Source organism: Geospiza fortis, unplaced genomic scaffold, assembly GCF_000277835.1.
Source record: "Geospiza fortis unplaced genomic scaffold, GeoFor_1.0 scaffold16, whole genome shotgun sequence".
Lineage (NCBI taxonomy): Eukaryota > Metazoa > Chordata > Aves > Passeriformes > Thraupidae > Geospiza > Geospiza fortis.
In genome coordinates this window covers 2,011,432-2,029,277 of record NW_005054302.1, presented here as the reverse complement: position 1 = coordinate 2,029,277, position 17,846 = coordinate 2,011,432, and the positions used below count along the sequence as shown (strand labels likewise).

Genomic DNA, 17,846 nt, shown 5'->3' with positions numbered 1-17,846 from the left:
GAAGAAAATCTCGATCTATCATCATGGCTCAAGGAAATAAAGCTCTGAGACTGTTACTGGAAATATTAGTAAATCATCACTTCAAAAAGTACTTGCTTCCACTATAGCAGTAGCTCCCAAATTAGGCATCATAATCCCAGAGGTGGTTGTGTTACTGTGAAGTGGTGTTCAGCATTATTGAGACAAGTATTTGGGGTCATAGATTGTTACAAGACTCTGAACATTGTATAGAGGGAAGGAACTTCATTAAACTCCTTTAAGGTGCGTCCAGAAGTAACAAATATACAAAATGTGAGTCTGCATTCACAATCAGGGAAAATAAAGAGACAAGTCACGCATGCTTGTGAACCTTGAACAAAGTTCATAGAAGCTGATATGCAGGTATCTGGTGTATATATTGGAATACTCTTTACAATCAAAGTAAAAACAAAAAAATATAAAATTAAAACTGAGAGCAATACAAGTTTCTGAATTTTTTTTTCAAGGAAGTTAGATTTGGAACTGTTTAGCAGCTCTATATTTAACAGTTAGAAACAGTGATTACTGTTCAAGGAGAAATGTACTGTTCTACAAGCTGAAAACAAGGCCCAAGTAAAGAACAAGTTGAAATTTTTCCCCAAAAGTTCTGAGCCTCCTCATCTCCACTGTCTCCACAGCTTTAATAGGATCTGGGGAGCAAACCAGCTCCTTGGACCAATGCAAGACCTTACAGTGAATTCAACCCCAAATAATCCATTACAGTATGTGCCACATTCATGCTGTTCTCCTGTTGCACTGCTCTTTCAGGTGCCATCACATGAGGATGATATTTGACACCACTTTACTGTCCTTTCTGCTCATGGTCTGGTCCTTTTTTTTCATGCACTAAATCCATAGATCAGCCTGTTTCTGTTTGTATTGTATTTACTGTGGTGGTTTTCAATGCTGGGGGTGTATCTAGGAACTATGACAACAAAATAGTAAGAGACAGTTCAGTAATGTGCACTTACTCTTGCTGAAGAGAGCAGACAACTGTAGCTCAATGCAAGTCTAACTGAGGTTTCCAAAGCAGCAACAGGGGAGGTTAATCTGAGCCAGAAAAGCGGAGTGCTGCTGCCCAATTCCCACGCCTCCCACCCCACCTCCCCACCAGTCCTTTTCATGCTGATGCACTGTGTTCAACTTGCTGCAGAGAGAAAATGAGCACTAAGCCCCCGATTTTTCTGCTTTCCTTATCAGAGATATTGCCCACTTCATAAGATTTGAACATTGTTCCCACATCCTTCGGGAAGGGTTTACATCATTATTTCTTAACAACCTTCCAGGTGACAGGTCCCTGCCCCAACGGCTGTAACTGCCTGGGAGACAGGGCCATTGTGCAGCTTTCCAAAGTTGGCAACAATGCGCATTCGGGTCGGGGTCTAACTGACTGCAAAGCCACCCCCAGCTCATTTATCTGTCCATGTCAGGGAGATAAAGTGCAGCATCATTTGGCACGAAAGCCCCCAGTTAGGTTGATCCCCATCAAGTGAACTTCCTGGCCTTGAATAGAAAGCCACAAACCAGCAGTTTTTGCTGCTTTCTCCCATACAGTTCTGACAGGATTCAACAAAGCCGAACCACTAACAGTAAGAGAAAATCAATAGGATTCAAGCATAGCTAAGCCTCCATGAGCAAATACATTCTGTAACTAAATCTGCTGGTACCCTCTGAATTGCATTTATCTAAGCAGCATGTTGTCTGTTCACGGATTAGGAAATGAGTGGTAGGAGTTTGTAGGTATATCAATAGCTGCATGATCTTGTTATCTGCTCTTAAAGCCAAATACAGGACACAAAGAGGCCCAACACAAGACTCCCCAAACATTAGCAGCACCTGATTGAAAATGCAACAGTAATTCAAGTGAGCAAAACCTGAAAAGCCCTTTGAAGAGGGATTCTGGCCAAGCTGATAGCGGCTGCAGCCTGATTTTTGTAACCCACGCACATCTCAGATTACTCAGCCCTTTGCTCTGCTGGCCAGCTACACATCTGTCCACAGATAGAGAAGTACCAGCAGCCTGTTCTCTAAGGAGCAGGGAAATGAGCAGAGGCAGAGTGAGCCAGAGAGGTGAGAAAGAGCAGCCCAGTCCCCTCCTTTAGGCTTTATAATAAAGATGCTCCCAGTTTATAGTAGTGATTCTTCTTGCTTTGGCCTTCAGGCATTGGTGCCTGTGTGAACAGCCACGTTCAACTCTGAGCCTTTTTCACTTGTCAACTTGAGCCCTTTTCAGCTGTCACTTCCTTCTAGTTGTCCCATGTCCATACCCTTCCCCACTTCTAATTAAACTGGTTTTTCAAAACAAAGTATTGCAAAAGGAGTAGGGTTTATGCCCCAAAGATTGTACTGTGTTTTTTCATTAAAATATCATAGAAATTAATATTTTCCAGATAATTCAAATAGGGTGAAATACTTTTCACCAATACTTCTAATCAGAAATTAATTTCTACAGGAAACTAACACTACCACTGCATAGCATAGCAAGGTAACAATTTGGGACAGACCTTGCTCTGTTCCTCCCACCCCCAAGACACCTGCTAGAGAGTTGCCTCAGCATCCTTTCCAACCACACCATGCAAGACTCATCTGCTGGTCATGCTGTGCTGTATGGAAAAGCAGAACGTGTCAGCATTATCTGCAGACTCACTCTTGAAGAAAAAGACTTAGCAATCTGAAAGGAGACATCTCCACCCTCCCTCCTCCAGTAGTGATGTGACCTCTTTCAGCTTTAAAGGATTTAAATCAACTTGCAATACCAGTGCTCTTCTGGCTGACACAATGACATAAGCAAAGTGAGGTTGTGGGGAAGCAGTCTTTCATTAGCCTCCTACTGTCAAAATAGAAGGCTTGTGTGCCTGAAACCATGTCAGATATTTTCCAGCTGTAATAGCTGGCCAATAAAACACACTTACTCCTTCCACAAAGCTTTCCCTAAATTAACTTTGCATTATGTAAGGTCTGCCGCAAAGCCATCTCTTCTGCTGGCCTGGCATCCCATCTTGTTTTGTTCATATAATTGTGCCTACTTTCTTACCTGTTTTTTATTTAGTTCATCAATAAATGTACTACATTTTACAAAGTTATACTCTACTACAGGGTTTTTTTAAGCTTTTACTTTTAAGCATTACTGACGATTGCACATTGCACATATCAAATAATTTAAATTATTCAAATAAGAGAAGAGCTGAAGAACATAAAAGGCATGCTAGGGTGCACTTTTCAGTACTTGCCAGTTTCTTCCAGAGGCATTTACTACAATGTACTCATGTCTAACATAAATGATCACTGAAATGCAACAAACAGCTGGGTTATATTTGCATCCCTATTTGCTGTTCCAAGAGTCCATGAGCCAGGTAAGATCCAGGATCCTTTTCCATTTTAATTCCCTCTTTTAAGTTCCCTGCAATCTAAAGGCAGAGAGTTCTAAGTCCTGATATAAAGGAAGAAAAATCTTTAACACACTATTAGCATGCATAAGTAAAGCCATTTTATGTTGTGTTGAAATGATCTTTTCATTGTTAGCTAATAAACACACATTTGGGAAACTAAGTTTTCCTAATAAACAGGGAAACTGAAGCAGTATTACCATAAACCCTCCCCCAGAGAGAAAGCACCTGGTTAAATTCATTTCACATTAATTTTACTCCAAACACACTTGGCCCTGGTTGACAGGTTTTTATTTAGTGCATGGTGCTACATATAGCACAGGTCTGGCTGGGGCCACACTGTACCAGCCCCTTTAAAGACCTTCTAATAACAGCTTCTGGGCAGTGTCTACCTCACAAGTCAAGAGAAAAGATAGGCCCAAGATTGAGAAAATTATACAGCAAAGATATATGACGACTACTTACACCACATAATGAATCATGGACAGCTAAAGCAAGAGGAATTACTCTGGCACTGTATCTAGATATTCATAATTGTCTCACATCCGAATGGCTTAATAACAGACAGAGATGAGGTTCTTACAGTAACTGCTCTGTAAGTAACAAATTATAGAAGGAAGCTTTCAAAGCAACTCTTCAGAAGACAGTATCTGTTCTCTCAGCTGCATTATAGTGAAAGTACACACTCCCAGAAGAGAAAAGAAAGGCATCAAAGCTGCTCCTACCTCATCCTGACCATGCCAGTCTCTTCAAGACAAGGTGGGAATCTGTGTCTCAAGGAGGTGAAGATGTGAACTGAATTGATGGATGGGAGAAGGAGCTGATGTGCAAAGCATTTCTGACTTCTGCCAAATTCTATCACAACCCCAGCCCAAGTATTATCATGCATCTAAGGGATTTTTTTCTTTTAGTCCCTTATTATAGAGGTGCATTGTGCTCTTATTTATCATATCATGGTACACATTTCACAAATGCTTAGAACCCCTAAATTATCCAGGAAGCTTGAAAGCTCTCCTAAAACAGCGTCCCTTCCTTACAGAAATGAGTAGCTTATGTTTATAGATCTCTCTAGATTTGCTGTTAATATAAATAAGTAGCATTTCCAGACCAGAATAAGGAGAATGCCTATGAATTTGGCTATTGTAAAAGTCAAATGAGAACAACTTTAAAATGCAACCAGATCTATTTAGTCTAATTCCAACCAGTTGTGCATATGTTGCATTGCAGTGCAATTCCCTTAAAACATTATTGCTCCCATTAAAACATCTCCAACATGGCCTAAGGTTGGGAAAAAATGTTTAGAAGCACATTTTGTGGTGCCATCAACCTTTTTACTTTATGCATATCTGAGCTTACCTTCCATGTGGCGGAGGGGCAGGCTGCCAAGGTGAAGGTTACTTTCTCTGTCACTACATTGAAGGTGACACGAAACATGGTTTATATTCCAGTGGCCTCAGACCCAGGGCAGAAATCTTCAGTGACGGTCACACTGCTCACTTGTGTGCATGCTGCAGGCTTCTGTCACACTGCACTATACATTCAGCTACCCCATAACGTTATGATCGAAGCTGAAGCCTGAAACAGCTGTAAGGGTCCAGCTTTTCCCAGCAGCCCTGCTCCTGTGTGTCAGGACTAATCAGATTAGCAGGTCTTACTTGTCTGAGTTGGGACTAACAGGTTAGCAGAACAGTTTGAGTGGGGGAAGGGAGCAGAAAATAAATCAAATTAGGGCATTTAGTAAGCAGCTGAGATTTCCTTCCTGCTTTCCTTTGTCTCTTTACAGGACTCACACAGAGCCAGGACAATGCACCACAAAAATGCAGCTTTGTTTTAGAGCAGCTCTTTGTATTGGAGAATTTCTCTAACTTTGCCTTGATTTGATTCGTTTTTGATTGTCAGCAATCACCAAGAGGAGAGCTCTCCCAGAGCAGCCTGGATGTTGCGCAGATAAACAAGTCTCAGACAGAAAAGGCATGTATTGTGCTTTTTTCATCCCACACAACCACCAAGGCAACACACTGGCTGTGCCAGGGGATCAGTCAAACACTCTGTTCTGCGCAGTGCTAGATAACAAGATTCACAGATGGTCTAATCTGAAGACTAGGGCAAAAGGGTGAAAGGGACAGGACAGGACAGGACAGAAAAGGTATGACCTTAGGATCCTCAGCCTGCTTCAGAGCACTTTTTCTGCATCTTTTACTGAGACAGATTTACCCTCATGGAAAGGAAAATTCAAAAGAAGAAAGGAAAAAGAGAAACTATGCATGATATCCACAATTAATAGTGTTTGACTGCATGCACAGACTGTGCTACAGGATGTGGGAGATGCTACCCAAGGGAGACACTTCCCCCATGGGCACTGCAGATGCAGTCATCTCTCACTGACACCGTCACAGCGTAGCACCAACATGTAAAGAAGAGACTTAGTTTGGGTAACTTGTCTCTTATCTACATTTATCTTTTCAAAAATAGGTCTCTAGTTCATTAGTAACCTAATTTTCTCCCCTGCCAATAGAGAAACATGGGTGTGATCAACTGTCTGAAACTACCTCTTTCTCAGCATTACTGGAAGGTGGGAGTGTATGTACTGACATTTCAGAATGCTAATGTAACCTGAGATTAATATTGAAAACTGCTACTGGGTGTTGAGACCAAGTTCAAAGATGCATTGACTTTTGCCTGCTTGCTCTGTGAGTCTGGTCTGTGGCTCTGGACAGATGTTCACTCCTGAATGAGGAGACCATCAAAATGTCCTGAATATGTTGCCTTCTACTAGTCAGTAACTGTACCATGAGTAAACATTTTGCAATATTGGAAAGAGGCCAGACTTTAAACCCTTTATTCTTGCCAACAAATATCTACTCATACAAAAGTTGCACTGACATTGAACAGATTAGACTCACCAAGGGGAGTCTAATAAGTGTATTGACAATCTGACTGGGTAAAAATTCATTTGTTCCAATAATCTAAGTTCTGTGGTCAGAAAAACCCAAGCACCATGCAAGAGGCAAGGAATGCTCCAAACTGTAGATGACAGTATATGGCTGGATTCCTGTAGATTAGTGCTTGCACTGGCAAAAATTAAGCCCACAGAGTCTACAGGGTACAAAGGCCACATCACAAAACCATTATTAGAAATCCTAACAAAGGAACCCCATAGCTCAACTCCCAGTACCAGGATCTTTTCCAAGAAGTTCAACAAACCAAACAGCCAGTGTCCAATTATCTTCAACCTGAATTGGATAGAAAGTAGAATTTCATAGGGGCATACATGAGCATACAGATCTGATGCACATTTTTAAAGGGCAGAACAATATATGCTGTCACTTCAGCCAGGTTTAACTGGACAGACAGAGGTCATCTGTTTCCTGTGATTAGGCCATAGGGAAGCTTTGTTATTTTCATTTAGATAAAATAAGATTAATCTCCCAGTAAATAATATACTGATAGTAACACATTTGTGTGTTTCTAAAGAGACTCACGCACAGTGAAAGGTGTTTCTTTCCACAACTGACTTCTTACTGTCTGCTTTCATTTACTTGTCTATTTAGGTTCTTTTAGGAGTATTCAAGCACCAGCGGATTTAAGAGAGGCAAAATAACATGAAGTATATTCTTTCTATCTTTCTAATTTAGTAAAAGCTATTTTTCTTTTCTTTAAGGTGTATGTTTATGGAGAATCTAATGGGGAAAGTTTTCTTTGTCAGAAAATATAGTGTTTCCAAGACTGGAAACTATTTTCAGTGTGCTAATGATGTTGTTGTTCCTATGTGACATAGTTGTTGCAGAAAGTCAGGCTCAGGTTGAGACAGGTCCTCTGGTAGTTTGTGCCACAATGACAGAGCTCTGGGGATAAAAATCCATAGCATAATGACATGTGGTTTTTTGGCTGATATGGTCTTAGTGCCCACTGTGCTGCTGAGCACAGATTGGTGGCTGTTTCCGATTTTAATCAAGGCAACAGCCCCATAACTCCAGGAAATTGTCAATAGTCAGGGTATAAGGTCATAGGTACAAGATGCATAGTCACATCTAACTAGTTCCCACTTCCCAAGAAAAAGAACACAGGGCATGTTGAACTGGTTTTTGGAAGATGAAATCTTTGTGAGATACTGTTACAAAGAAAAAGCAAAAGTATTTATAAATTTATAAAGAGTTTTTGACATGTAACTCATTGCCTATCGCACTTATTTTTGTAATCATTTTCCAACCATCTTTTCCTAGATCTCAATCACACAGATTAAATGTCAGACAGGAACCTCTTTCAATTTCCACCTTAGCACAGCAAAATATCTAGCCCAAGATCATTACTTCTAAAAAGGACCACTGCACATTGTCATGGTACAAAAAACAAAGAGCAAGCCCAAAATATGTAAGCTCCAAAATATATATGTCCAGTCAATAGACCTTTTCTTCCTTTCCACACCACTAACCTTCAGTTCCTCCCTGCTCCTTGCTTTCCTGTAACTTTATTATATATATATATTTTCATACCTAGTTACCATTTGCACTATAAGCTTCCCAGAGCAATGATATATTGTACATACACACCCAAACTTATGCCTGAGTACTAGCAGAGTGTCATGAGAACAAGTGCATTATGAAGTAAGAAAGTCAACATAAAGAAAAGCCAGTGCTGAGATCAGTCAGCCTGAACAACTGCCTGAAGGTATTTAGAAAGTTATTCCTCAGACACTTTTTCACTGTGTGTCAATCCAAATACATGCATACTACATGTGTTTAAAACAAGTATTTTTTAATATGCTGGAAACACTGACTTAGCAAATTGTATAGCACATTCCAATTCAAAACTTCGTGACAAAATGGTACTTTATTAATTAAGAATTAATTAAACATTAATTTAAACATTCATTCAAAGCTACTCACACAGAATGCAACACCTTCAAACAATCATCACAGATTTTCAGGCTGCTGTCAGACAAAAAGAGTTGTAAATGGAAGACAGGCCAAAGCAAAATAATACTTTTTCTGTTAGTGTACGGGGTTTTGGTCTAATATGAAGAGCAAACTCATAGAAGGTAGGCTATAAATGTCATGCCTCACTTTATCAATCTGATCATGACACAGTAAATAATTGCACATCTTCATATCACCTCGGAAAACACTCAACACATGGCCAATGCATTTTGATTGCCAGTCAGTATGGATAAGATAAACTTCAGGTTTCATTTATCCTTATGGACATTGCCATTAGCTCTCAAGTATTTCACAGGTCTGTTAGTCAGATGTTTTGGAGCTGTGACCTAATGCAAAATGACAGGTTCTACACTCTCTGTGGAAAAATGTATGGGTAAACATGCCTCAATAGATTTCCCATCTCTTTGGATCTTAAACCCTGTAAAATCAGTTTTGATTCTACAACACAGTGAATCAGAAAAAGATGCAGATCCTAAATGAGAATCTGCTCTTTGGCTTGACTTCCAAGGAAGACAGTGTGTCTGCTCTATTATTCTATTGGTTGCTCTGCTGTGCTAGGAGTTCCTGCTTTGAGGGAAAGGCTTTTTGAATTCAATAGCTCCTTCTGGTGGTGTGAAAGAAAACGCTTCATTACAGTCAGCTCACAGTAATGCAGGATCAATGCACTGTTCGTTGAGTAAATCATATGTACCAGCAACAGCTAGAAGTTATGTCATGAGTAAAACAGACATTGAATTTATGATTCAAGAAATATGTCATGCCAAGTATATTCTTCATAACTGTTGTAAAGGAGACAAAGTTTCTAGGAAATCCTCCTTTTCTCCCATTCCACCACAATATTGCTGCAAGTTTTGTTCCATATGTTAACCAAAGAAACATGAAGAAAGGTGATTGAATGCAAAGTGGTAGAAGTCACAGTTCTGGGCTACTGGCTCAGCAAGTTTAAGAGAAGTCTTTAATGAAGGCCCATCTTGGAGCCAGTCGTTCTAATTTTGAATCAATGATCAACTTTAAATACAGGGATTTGATCCAAACCTTGCTTGAGCAATAGGAATATGCGTGTGGTCAGGCGCAAGGACACCACCTTCAAGAGGGAAAAGTGCATGGAAAAGTCTCTGATCAACAGACTTTGAGATGCTCAAGAGCTTTTCATTGTTTTCTTTTCCCCCTCAGAATGTCCAGTGTTAGGATAAATACTATCTTCTTCTAGGCTCACCTCTTAAAAGTGTAACAGCCAGAGAGCATTTGCAAGGAATGTGTTCTGTCCTAGGCAGTCTCAGTAACATTGCGTCATTCCCCAGCTGTACAAACAAGACATTGTCTTGGGAGTTGAAAGCAGCACTCCCAGCCTTGAGTCTAAACGATGCATTGTTCTTAATTAACAAAATTCACTGGCAGGGTGTTACAATGTATTTCCTATCTGAGGGTCCTTTCAAGACTTATCTGGTGAGACATTCACGGTTGCTGTCAAAGAAGACCTTTCACATCCTACCTCCAGCATGGTACTCTGGATAACTCCACTTAGGTAGACCTCTGTTGCCTTTGAGTCTGCTTAAGTGAAGCATCATGCAGAGCTTCAAGTTAAACCAACGTTATTCAAAAATATAACTTGAGTTACCATCTTCCCACTCTTTCACTAAATTTGATACTTGGCAAAATCCAATATTTTATAAAAACAATAAGACAGGTGTTTAAATGAACTTTAAAACCACAACACATACCTTTCTAATACAATTTCATATAAAATATTTACAATCCAGATTTTATTCAAAGCCAATACAGTATAAACTAAAGTGAAACCAATCTATTTTCGCTCAAATACATAGCAAAAAACAGTACTAATGGCAAAAAGAAAACCCAAAAATCAGATTCTAAACAATAAAATCAATATTTCTTATCTATATATCTTTGTAGTCAACAGCCCTCATTGATGTCAGTGTGAATTTTAGAAAATGGCCTGATTGGTACCATCACTGAGTTACCAAAGGAAACCTAATCTCACACATTAAAAAGAGATTATTTTTTAGCTTGACATTTGGTCTAGAGCCTACTTAGAATGCTGGGGGGAAATTGGTTTGGAGTTGGCTGCTGGTGCTCAACTACCAAGTGATTCAAACCCTTCTGAATGTTTCAGCATGAGCTGTTATTCAGTACAAAGGGCACATCACATTATACCATCAGCAGGAATGTTCCTGGACAGAGGCACTAGAAAGAAAAAGACAGAGAAGCCATCTCTGGGAGATCCAGGGAATGGTTCTGTGCCAGGACATATCTTCTCCCTTCCTCGCTGGCACGTTGTATCTCTGGGACACTGGAAAATATGAGAGGGAGGTTTTGAAGGAAAAATCTTGCCGGCAGAGTGCCTTGTGCTAGTTAGGACGTACTTTGTGGACACAGAAGAACTGTGCAGCTCTAAGTGAGCGCCTTGTGAAAGTTAGAGGAAAGAAAAAGTGTGTCAGGATTCCATGCAAATAACTGCAGAGCTTTAGCTGAGGGATGAGCATGTCAAACCAGATTCTCTGTTTACCGTGCACATTTTCAATTGACTCTTACCTAACTTTTAATTACAATGTGTATGAAAGTAGCACATGAAGCCCTGGGGAACAATTAGGGACCCATCCCTCTCCATTAGAGACTGTACATCCACAGAGCAAGAGAAATCTCTGTCTCCAGCAGCTTTCAGTGAATAAACATACAAAACCAAAACCAACCAGAATACCAAAGGCCTGAGTCTGCAGTAACTGTAAGAATACAGAAACAGACACTGGAGTTCAAACCAAAGATCTGCCTAGCCAGCCTTTAGATTTTTAGGATAGCCTTTGCTGGACACTTTGGAAAAAGTAAAGATGTGGGCAAGTTTACCATAGTTTTTTCACACATTCCAAAGCCAAAGTGTCTTTGTATTTGGCAATATTGGATGGACCTTCTGACTTTGTCTATTTCGTAAAGCCATTGACATTTGTGGGTGCTACAGTGTCTGTGTAGTAACAAGGGCTGTAATTAAATTACGGGACTGAATAATAAAGTACTCAACCTTGAATATTTTCTTGTCTGCATACTTGGTAATTTCATTGGACACTAAATCATGTTTGTCTATTCCACCTCCACATGACATTCGTAACTCCATACATTATTGTCACTCCCTCACTCTGTTTATTCATTTCCAGCCTAAAGAGAAAAATTAGTTGAATGCATTTTTCTCATAGAGACACTTCTCCATCTTAATGCACATCTAATGACACAGAGGTCTGGAGCTGAAGGGCCATTCAGTAGGCCATTTCTTCAGTAAGGTGAGAGGTTATTTGCTTTCTCCTGATTATCCCAAACTATTCCAAGAGCGGTGGCCTAGCCTGAGACTGCTGGGTTTTGTTGCCTGCACTGGGACACCCTACTCCTTTTAATTTGTCATTGAAAGATGTTTAATTGGTGTCAATGATGTAATTATTGTCTGATCCATCAGGTAATAAATTCAGATTATACTTACCTCTCTATCATGAAAACTGACCATTTATTCATAACTCTTCGATTTCTTAATCAGTTATTTAACCACTTTGGTCCTTAAAGAGCTTCTAGTAAGACAGGAAAATATCAAGTGACTTTTGGAAAAGTATGTTTAACTAATCAAATCATTCTTTTCATGCAGTCATTGACTCCAGTGCCATGCTATATTTATGAAGCCTGATTTCCCATTATAAATCTACCACAGCACTTTTCTCCTATACTGAATTTACTTGTCTGTCCACCAAAGGCACACCAGACTGCAGGGGCAAAAAGTAAAATTCTCTTTAAGAAGATCATACAAAACCAGTTATCTATATAAAAAACAAACATGTATGACAATTAAAATGAGAGGAAACAAGCCATATGTTAACTGGGAAGCTGTTAAAGTGAGCGCAGTAACAACACACATCACAGACTACAGTTTTTTCCTCACCCTACTGCTGACCTGGTTGAGGAGCTAAAATAAGCCATTTTGCAACTTTGTGTTTCCCTCCCACTTCTTTCTGAAATGTTTTTAGAGGTTAGGATTCTTTCTTGTACAATGCCTTTCTGCTGTCATGCTATGATGTTTAACTCAAGGCCACGAGCTTCAACAGACTAAGCAGAAAGTCTCCTGTTCATGTATATCCAAAAGTAGGTCCATGAGCCATGATGTCATTGCTGAAGGGAGAGAGACCCAGTGGGAAAAAAGGATTTGGTGAGGTGTAGACTTGTGCTTTTTGACAGGATGACTTGCCTGTGGCCATAGAGGAAGTTTGTAGCAGCTATAGAGGGGAATCCAGACACCTTCCACCGCTCAGCTTAGTTCCTTGCCTGCAAGGCGTTATTCCTTCCCTCCACAGCATGTGCAAGAGGGAACCTGTGTGTCAAAACAGCTCTATTCTGAAACCAGACATCTGCTGTAACGTTCTTAGTAGGTTAATAATGCCACTACCAGCTGAATTAATTAAATGACAGTATATATGTTAGAAAGATGACTGTGACCCTATGGAGAATTAATATGTCAAAGCACATTTATTTCATATCAGCTGAACTATAGTCAACAGAAATGTTAACTCTTATTTGAACAAGTTATTTCTATAACGTTGGAAAAGGTTTTTATCCTGCTTGTTCTATCACTTTTTCCACTGTCAGTGGTAGAAAAGGGTCTCTGAAAAATTTTTCAGTCAAAAAAACATTAAGAATTCTAAACTCCTTTAAAAATAAATAAAAAAAAAGTATGTCATTTCCTAAAACCTGATAATATTTTACATGTATTAAGTATTATCAGGCACTGGCTCCTGGGATATGAGAATGGTTTGTTCCAGCTCAAGGACTAAGTCTGGGGTATACAATTGTTTATTACAAAAGTGTTAAAGTAGGCACTAGGCACAAGAAGCTTGTATATAGAATTGCCAAAACTGTTCAGCTGAATGGCTTGGGATTGTTAACTGATAAGCAGATAGGTAATGGACTAATGATCAAGATGTCTGCAGACCATCAAAGAGCTACCAGAAGTTTACACAAGATACCTTTAGTGTGGCTTATCTCATCCATTAAAGTGTAAGTATGATAAGGGCAACAGACCAGAAAATATATTAGATTTCGGGTGCATAGTTAGTACATGGATAAAAATGTACCACTAAAAAATATACAACAAACATATGTGAACAGGTAAATTATGATCTGCCTAAATATTTACAGAGAAGAAATCTGTCTCATGGTTTTCCAGATGTCCCTGGGAGCAATCTGATCAGCAAAAGAAAGTTCTCTTTGCTACTTACAGGCTGAATAAAAGAACCTGAGTGGTTGCATCTGTCCCCAAACTACTACAAATTCTGAAATAGGGATGCAAGTATAAAAGATTCGGGTAGCAAGTTATTGCCCATCCCTAGTGTAAAACCCCTTTGCTGGAAATGCTGAAGTGCCTGGAGTAGCCTGAACTACCCCCCAAAACCACAAAGACTGGGAATGAAAATCCAATCATTATAGTTTCAACTTTACTGTCCTTACCAGATAATCGATACCTGGAAATGGAGAATTGAGGTGATTACCTGCAAGAGCTGCTGTGGCTTTTGGTCAAGGGCGTGCACAGTGTCCTCTGCGTTAGGAACAGATAGGAAATATGTAGGTGGGATAGCATTTATTGCTGTGTAATAAGATAGTGACTGTTGACAAAGAGTTCACTGCCCAGATATTCGGATAAACAGAGCAACATGCAAACCATGTTAAATCTTATTTCTATTTCCTACTCTTTTCTCAGCCCAGTCCAACCCAAATTTCTTTCATCCTGCTTCACCTTTCCCACACTGTTCTTTGTTAATGTACACTGGGCCATCTATCCAGGCCTCATTTACCCTTCCAGCTAATTTGCCTTGCGTCTCATCCTTCTCCCTGTTTTTCTGCCTGTTTCTTCCAACTTCTCATTTTTCTTTCCTGCATACATTTCTCAGCATCAGCATGATGCTGGAAGGATCTCATCTTTACTTTTCTTTTAAGCCAGAAAACTACTCTCTGCCAGTTCAATTCACTTTTTATCCTCATCAGAAACATTTCCTGCCTTGTGCCTCTTGCCATTCCTGCAGTGGTTGCACAACTACTCTTACTAGATACAAGAAGACAGGGTTTGACTTAAAGATGATGTCCTAAATACAGCTGCACCAAATGTGGATACATGTGCTATTTTCATCCCCACTGTGCAGCTCAGCTGGCAGCGACACTCTCACAAGGCACAAACATAAAGACACTCTCAACATTAAAGATCCTCTGATACTCTCTGCTGCTGTTACACTTGCTCTCACCAGCTGTGCATAGCAGTCATCTCTAGATCTCTCTCCTGTACTGTGCAATTCCACATACATCAGTACCTTTCCCAGCTCTCACTCTAGGGCACAAAATCTCACATGTACCACTGCTGTGATGAAGTAAAATCACATGCTGATACTTAGAAGTTTCAGGCAGGGCAAGATACAATAAAGAGAAAACTCATATGGCTTACAGTTGGGCCAAATTAGTTGTGGAAGACCTTACTCTACAGTCTTACACAAAGTCACTGAGCTGCTGAAAGAATTCCTGTCACGGAACCTAACTCTGTGAAGACATTCCTGGTACAAGACAGTGAAACTATTTAGTACATCTGCTGGATGTGAGAGACATGCCTTTCTTCCCTCCACCAGCAGACGCTTTGTACTGTTGTTCCCCAGAACTTGTTTAAGTCATCATTACAGACATATGATGTCTGTATTGTTCTACCAACCACTGTGTTCTTTGTCTTCATTACAAGAGGCAAGAAAGAAAGAAAGAAATTTGATAGAAAGGTTTATTATAATCCTACAGAGACAGAAAGCAGAATTCCCAAACCTTCTTAAGCCATTCCCTGTATGATTTAAATCAGACTGATCTATCTTGTTCTTGGTTTTGTAATTCTTCAAAGAGCATGGTAAGGATGTTGAGAGCATTTTGGCAGCCTGTAGCCTGCTCTGAATCAGGCCTGGAATTTCTCCTGCTGTTGCCTACTATTGTAACTTTCCCAGAAATTTCCACACCTCTATTTCTTTGCAAAGGCAAATCAGCTGCAGTACAACTCTCCACTCTGCCATCAGCTGTTTGTCCTTATGTCAATACACAGTTCTTGAAACCTTCTTGTCATGATAATAAAGCAATGTATTCAAGACCAACAAGTCAGCCTTGAAAACTTGCAAGCAAGGCTGTGAGTTTGGCATGTGAACTGGTCTGTGAGAATGCTGAACTGCTTCAGCAAGAGCCAGCCCTGCAGCATCACTGTTCCTGCTGCTTCCACCTGCAGGACAGACAAAGAATTCTTCAGACACTCCCGTCGCGGTAAAGATAGGACATCCTGGGTTTCTTGAACTTCACTGTAGGACAGAAATACAAAGACCTCTGCCAAGTGATTTTTGTGCCTGTTGGAGGCATTGAATACAGCACCACATCTCTCAATTCATTTATTTTTCTATCAGACCGCAGTTCCCCTTCAAGTGAACTCCAAAAAATTACTGTTTCAAATGCAACACTCTGAACATATTGAATCTATCTAAAAGATGAACTTTCTTTAACTGAAGAGTTATTACTTGCTCAGGAAACACCCCCCACACCTCCACAGAAATATATTTAGTTATAACCCTACAGCTTAAAAAGCAAACACTAGCTGCAGGATTTTGAGGTATTGATTAGGTTATCAATTTGTTTATATGAGAATTTATTGATTCAAAAATCCTGTAATCCGAAAAAGCCTAAAACCCCTTGGATTACCCCATAGCTTCCCAGTAATTTAGATCGCTGTGTAATGCTGTGATTTTGCAGTGTGAGAAACACAGTTTCAGTTTCTAACTGATCTGCACTGAATTAATTTTTAAAGTTGTTGAATTATGCTAACAAGATCACAATAATTAAAAGAGCTTCAGGGGGAAGTGGATAGAGTTGGGAGTTAGTTCTGCCATCCCTGTGAGAGAAAAGATTTGTGCTTCCTCTTGAGTTACTCTAAGCTAGCAATACAAATCCTCAGAGCTCACATTAATGCAAGCCTGACTGACAACCTACCATTCAGAGCAACCATCTCAGATTTCTGCAATTAGCATGTGCTCTAAAATTTCTGATTCTTTAGGCTTGGTCTCTAATTTACATTTTGAAAAGGCTCTTAAGAATGAAGATGCCAAGACTGAGCAAATTCACTGTTCTTGAGACACATTCTGCATATCTGCAAGGTCAGTAAAAGTGTGTTTCTGTTAAAATCAATAGGATAAGTATCACATGGGAAAAAAAATTATTCGTCTTACCAAACTGGGAGCACTAAAGGCTTTCATGGCAAAACTCTGGAAAGAGACAAAAGAAACTAGTCAATGTACTGCAATAGGGACAGTGTATTAAATAATGCAGAAAGTTGCAGGCAGCACTTGCTAATCCCTGAAAATCTCTTCATGGCCTTAAAAGCAGCTTTTTATATGGAAAACTGTATATTCAAGAGGTCTAGATACAACTTAATAGAAGAAAAAAGAGAAAGCAGGGAAATATTAGACATATCATCCCATCTGCTGCTGGTGACTGATTTTTCTCTTTGTCAAGGATTGCTTTAGAAGACCCAAAAAATCAGATTATTTATTACTTATCCAGAGAGATTATTTCACATTTTAAGAACGTTCTCCTGAAGAATAGGAGGCTTGAAAAACAATGAGATACAATCTGTAAGCATGAGTGCCTGAATAGGTCCCATATTGGAATGCTGAAGCCAGCACACAATGGGTAAAACAATATTGCTGAGATCGGTTACTGCCATTTTCATCATAGATTAGACAAATGTCACACACCTGAAGTTTCAGCAATTGTGCTCTAGTTTGTATCTAAGATACAGTTTGTTTTAGGTCAGGTTCTCAACAAAAAAAGACATATTTTCTAGGCCATTTATAATAATGATATCTTCATTGTGTGAGTTTGGGTCATTAATTCTACTATTTTAAACTATCCATTTATGCCGGATGACTTCGGGGTTTTGGGTGGGGTTTTTTTTGGAAAATTAATGAAAAATGAAAAAAGGCCCATTTAAGTGGAGTTTTGCAAAACAATGACATTACCTATTCTCTTACTTCCAACTCAAAAAGCCATCAAGAATTTAACTATGTCTGAGTGAAAAACATTTGATAGTGTGTAGATGTTCACTACTCTGACATTTGCTTCGCTGTATCTAATAATAAATTAAAATGCTGGCATTTATTGTTAGACTAGATGAATGCATTAACAGGATAGCATTTTACCCATTTTGAAAATAATCTAAAATATTTACTTTTATTGCTTTCTTCTTTCTCCTTTTCTATGCAAGAAGCTTCTGTTTTAACTCTCTGATTAAAACACCTTCAAAACTGCAGTGGCATGCACAGCACCAGCAAGTGAAGGGGCCTGATTTTGGTCAAAGCCAGCTCCCACTTTCAGCACACCAAGTGGAGACAGCAGAGGAATAATGCCTGATAAGCACTGTGGATGAAGATGTCCAGGCTTGGGAGGGGGGCTGGAGAGC

At 39.6% G+C, this 17,846-nt stretch overlaps 1 protein-coding gene across 2 annotated transcripts in view; it reads right to left on the bottom strand.

The window, feature by feature from the left end:
* Positions 1-17,846, bottom strand: part of SPATA13 (spermatogenesis associated 13) — a 169,571-nt gene that overhangs the window by 141,603 nt on the left and 10,122 nt on the right. The window contains exon 1 of one of the 2 annotated variants that reach the window (XM_031066033.1): positions 4,761-4,859. The exons of the other annotated variant lie outside the window; for it this stretch is intronic. Coding sequence (XP_030921893.1) covers positions 4,761-4,838 — 78 coding nt within the window. The 5' untranslated portion in view covers positions 4,839-4,859. Of the gene's footprint in view, positions 1-4,760; positions 4,860-17,846 lie in introns of those variants that run through there. 2 annotated transcript variants of the gene reach the window in all.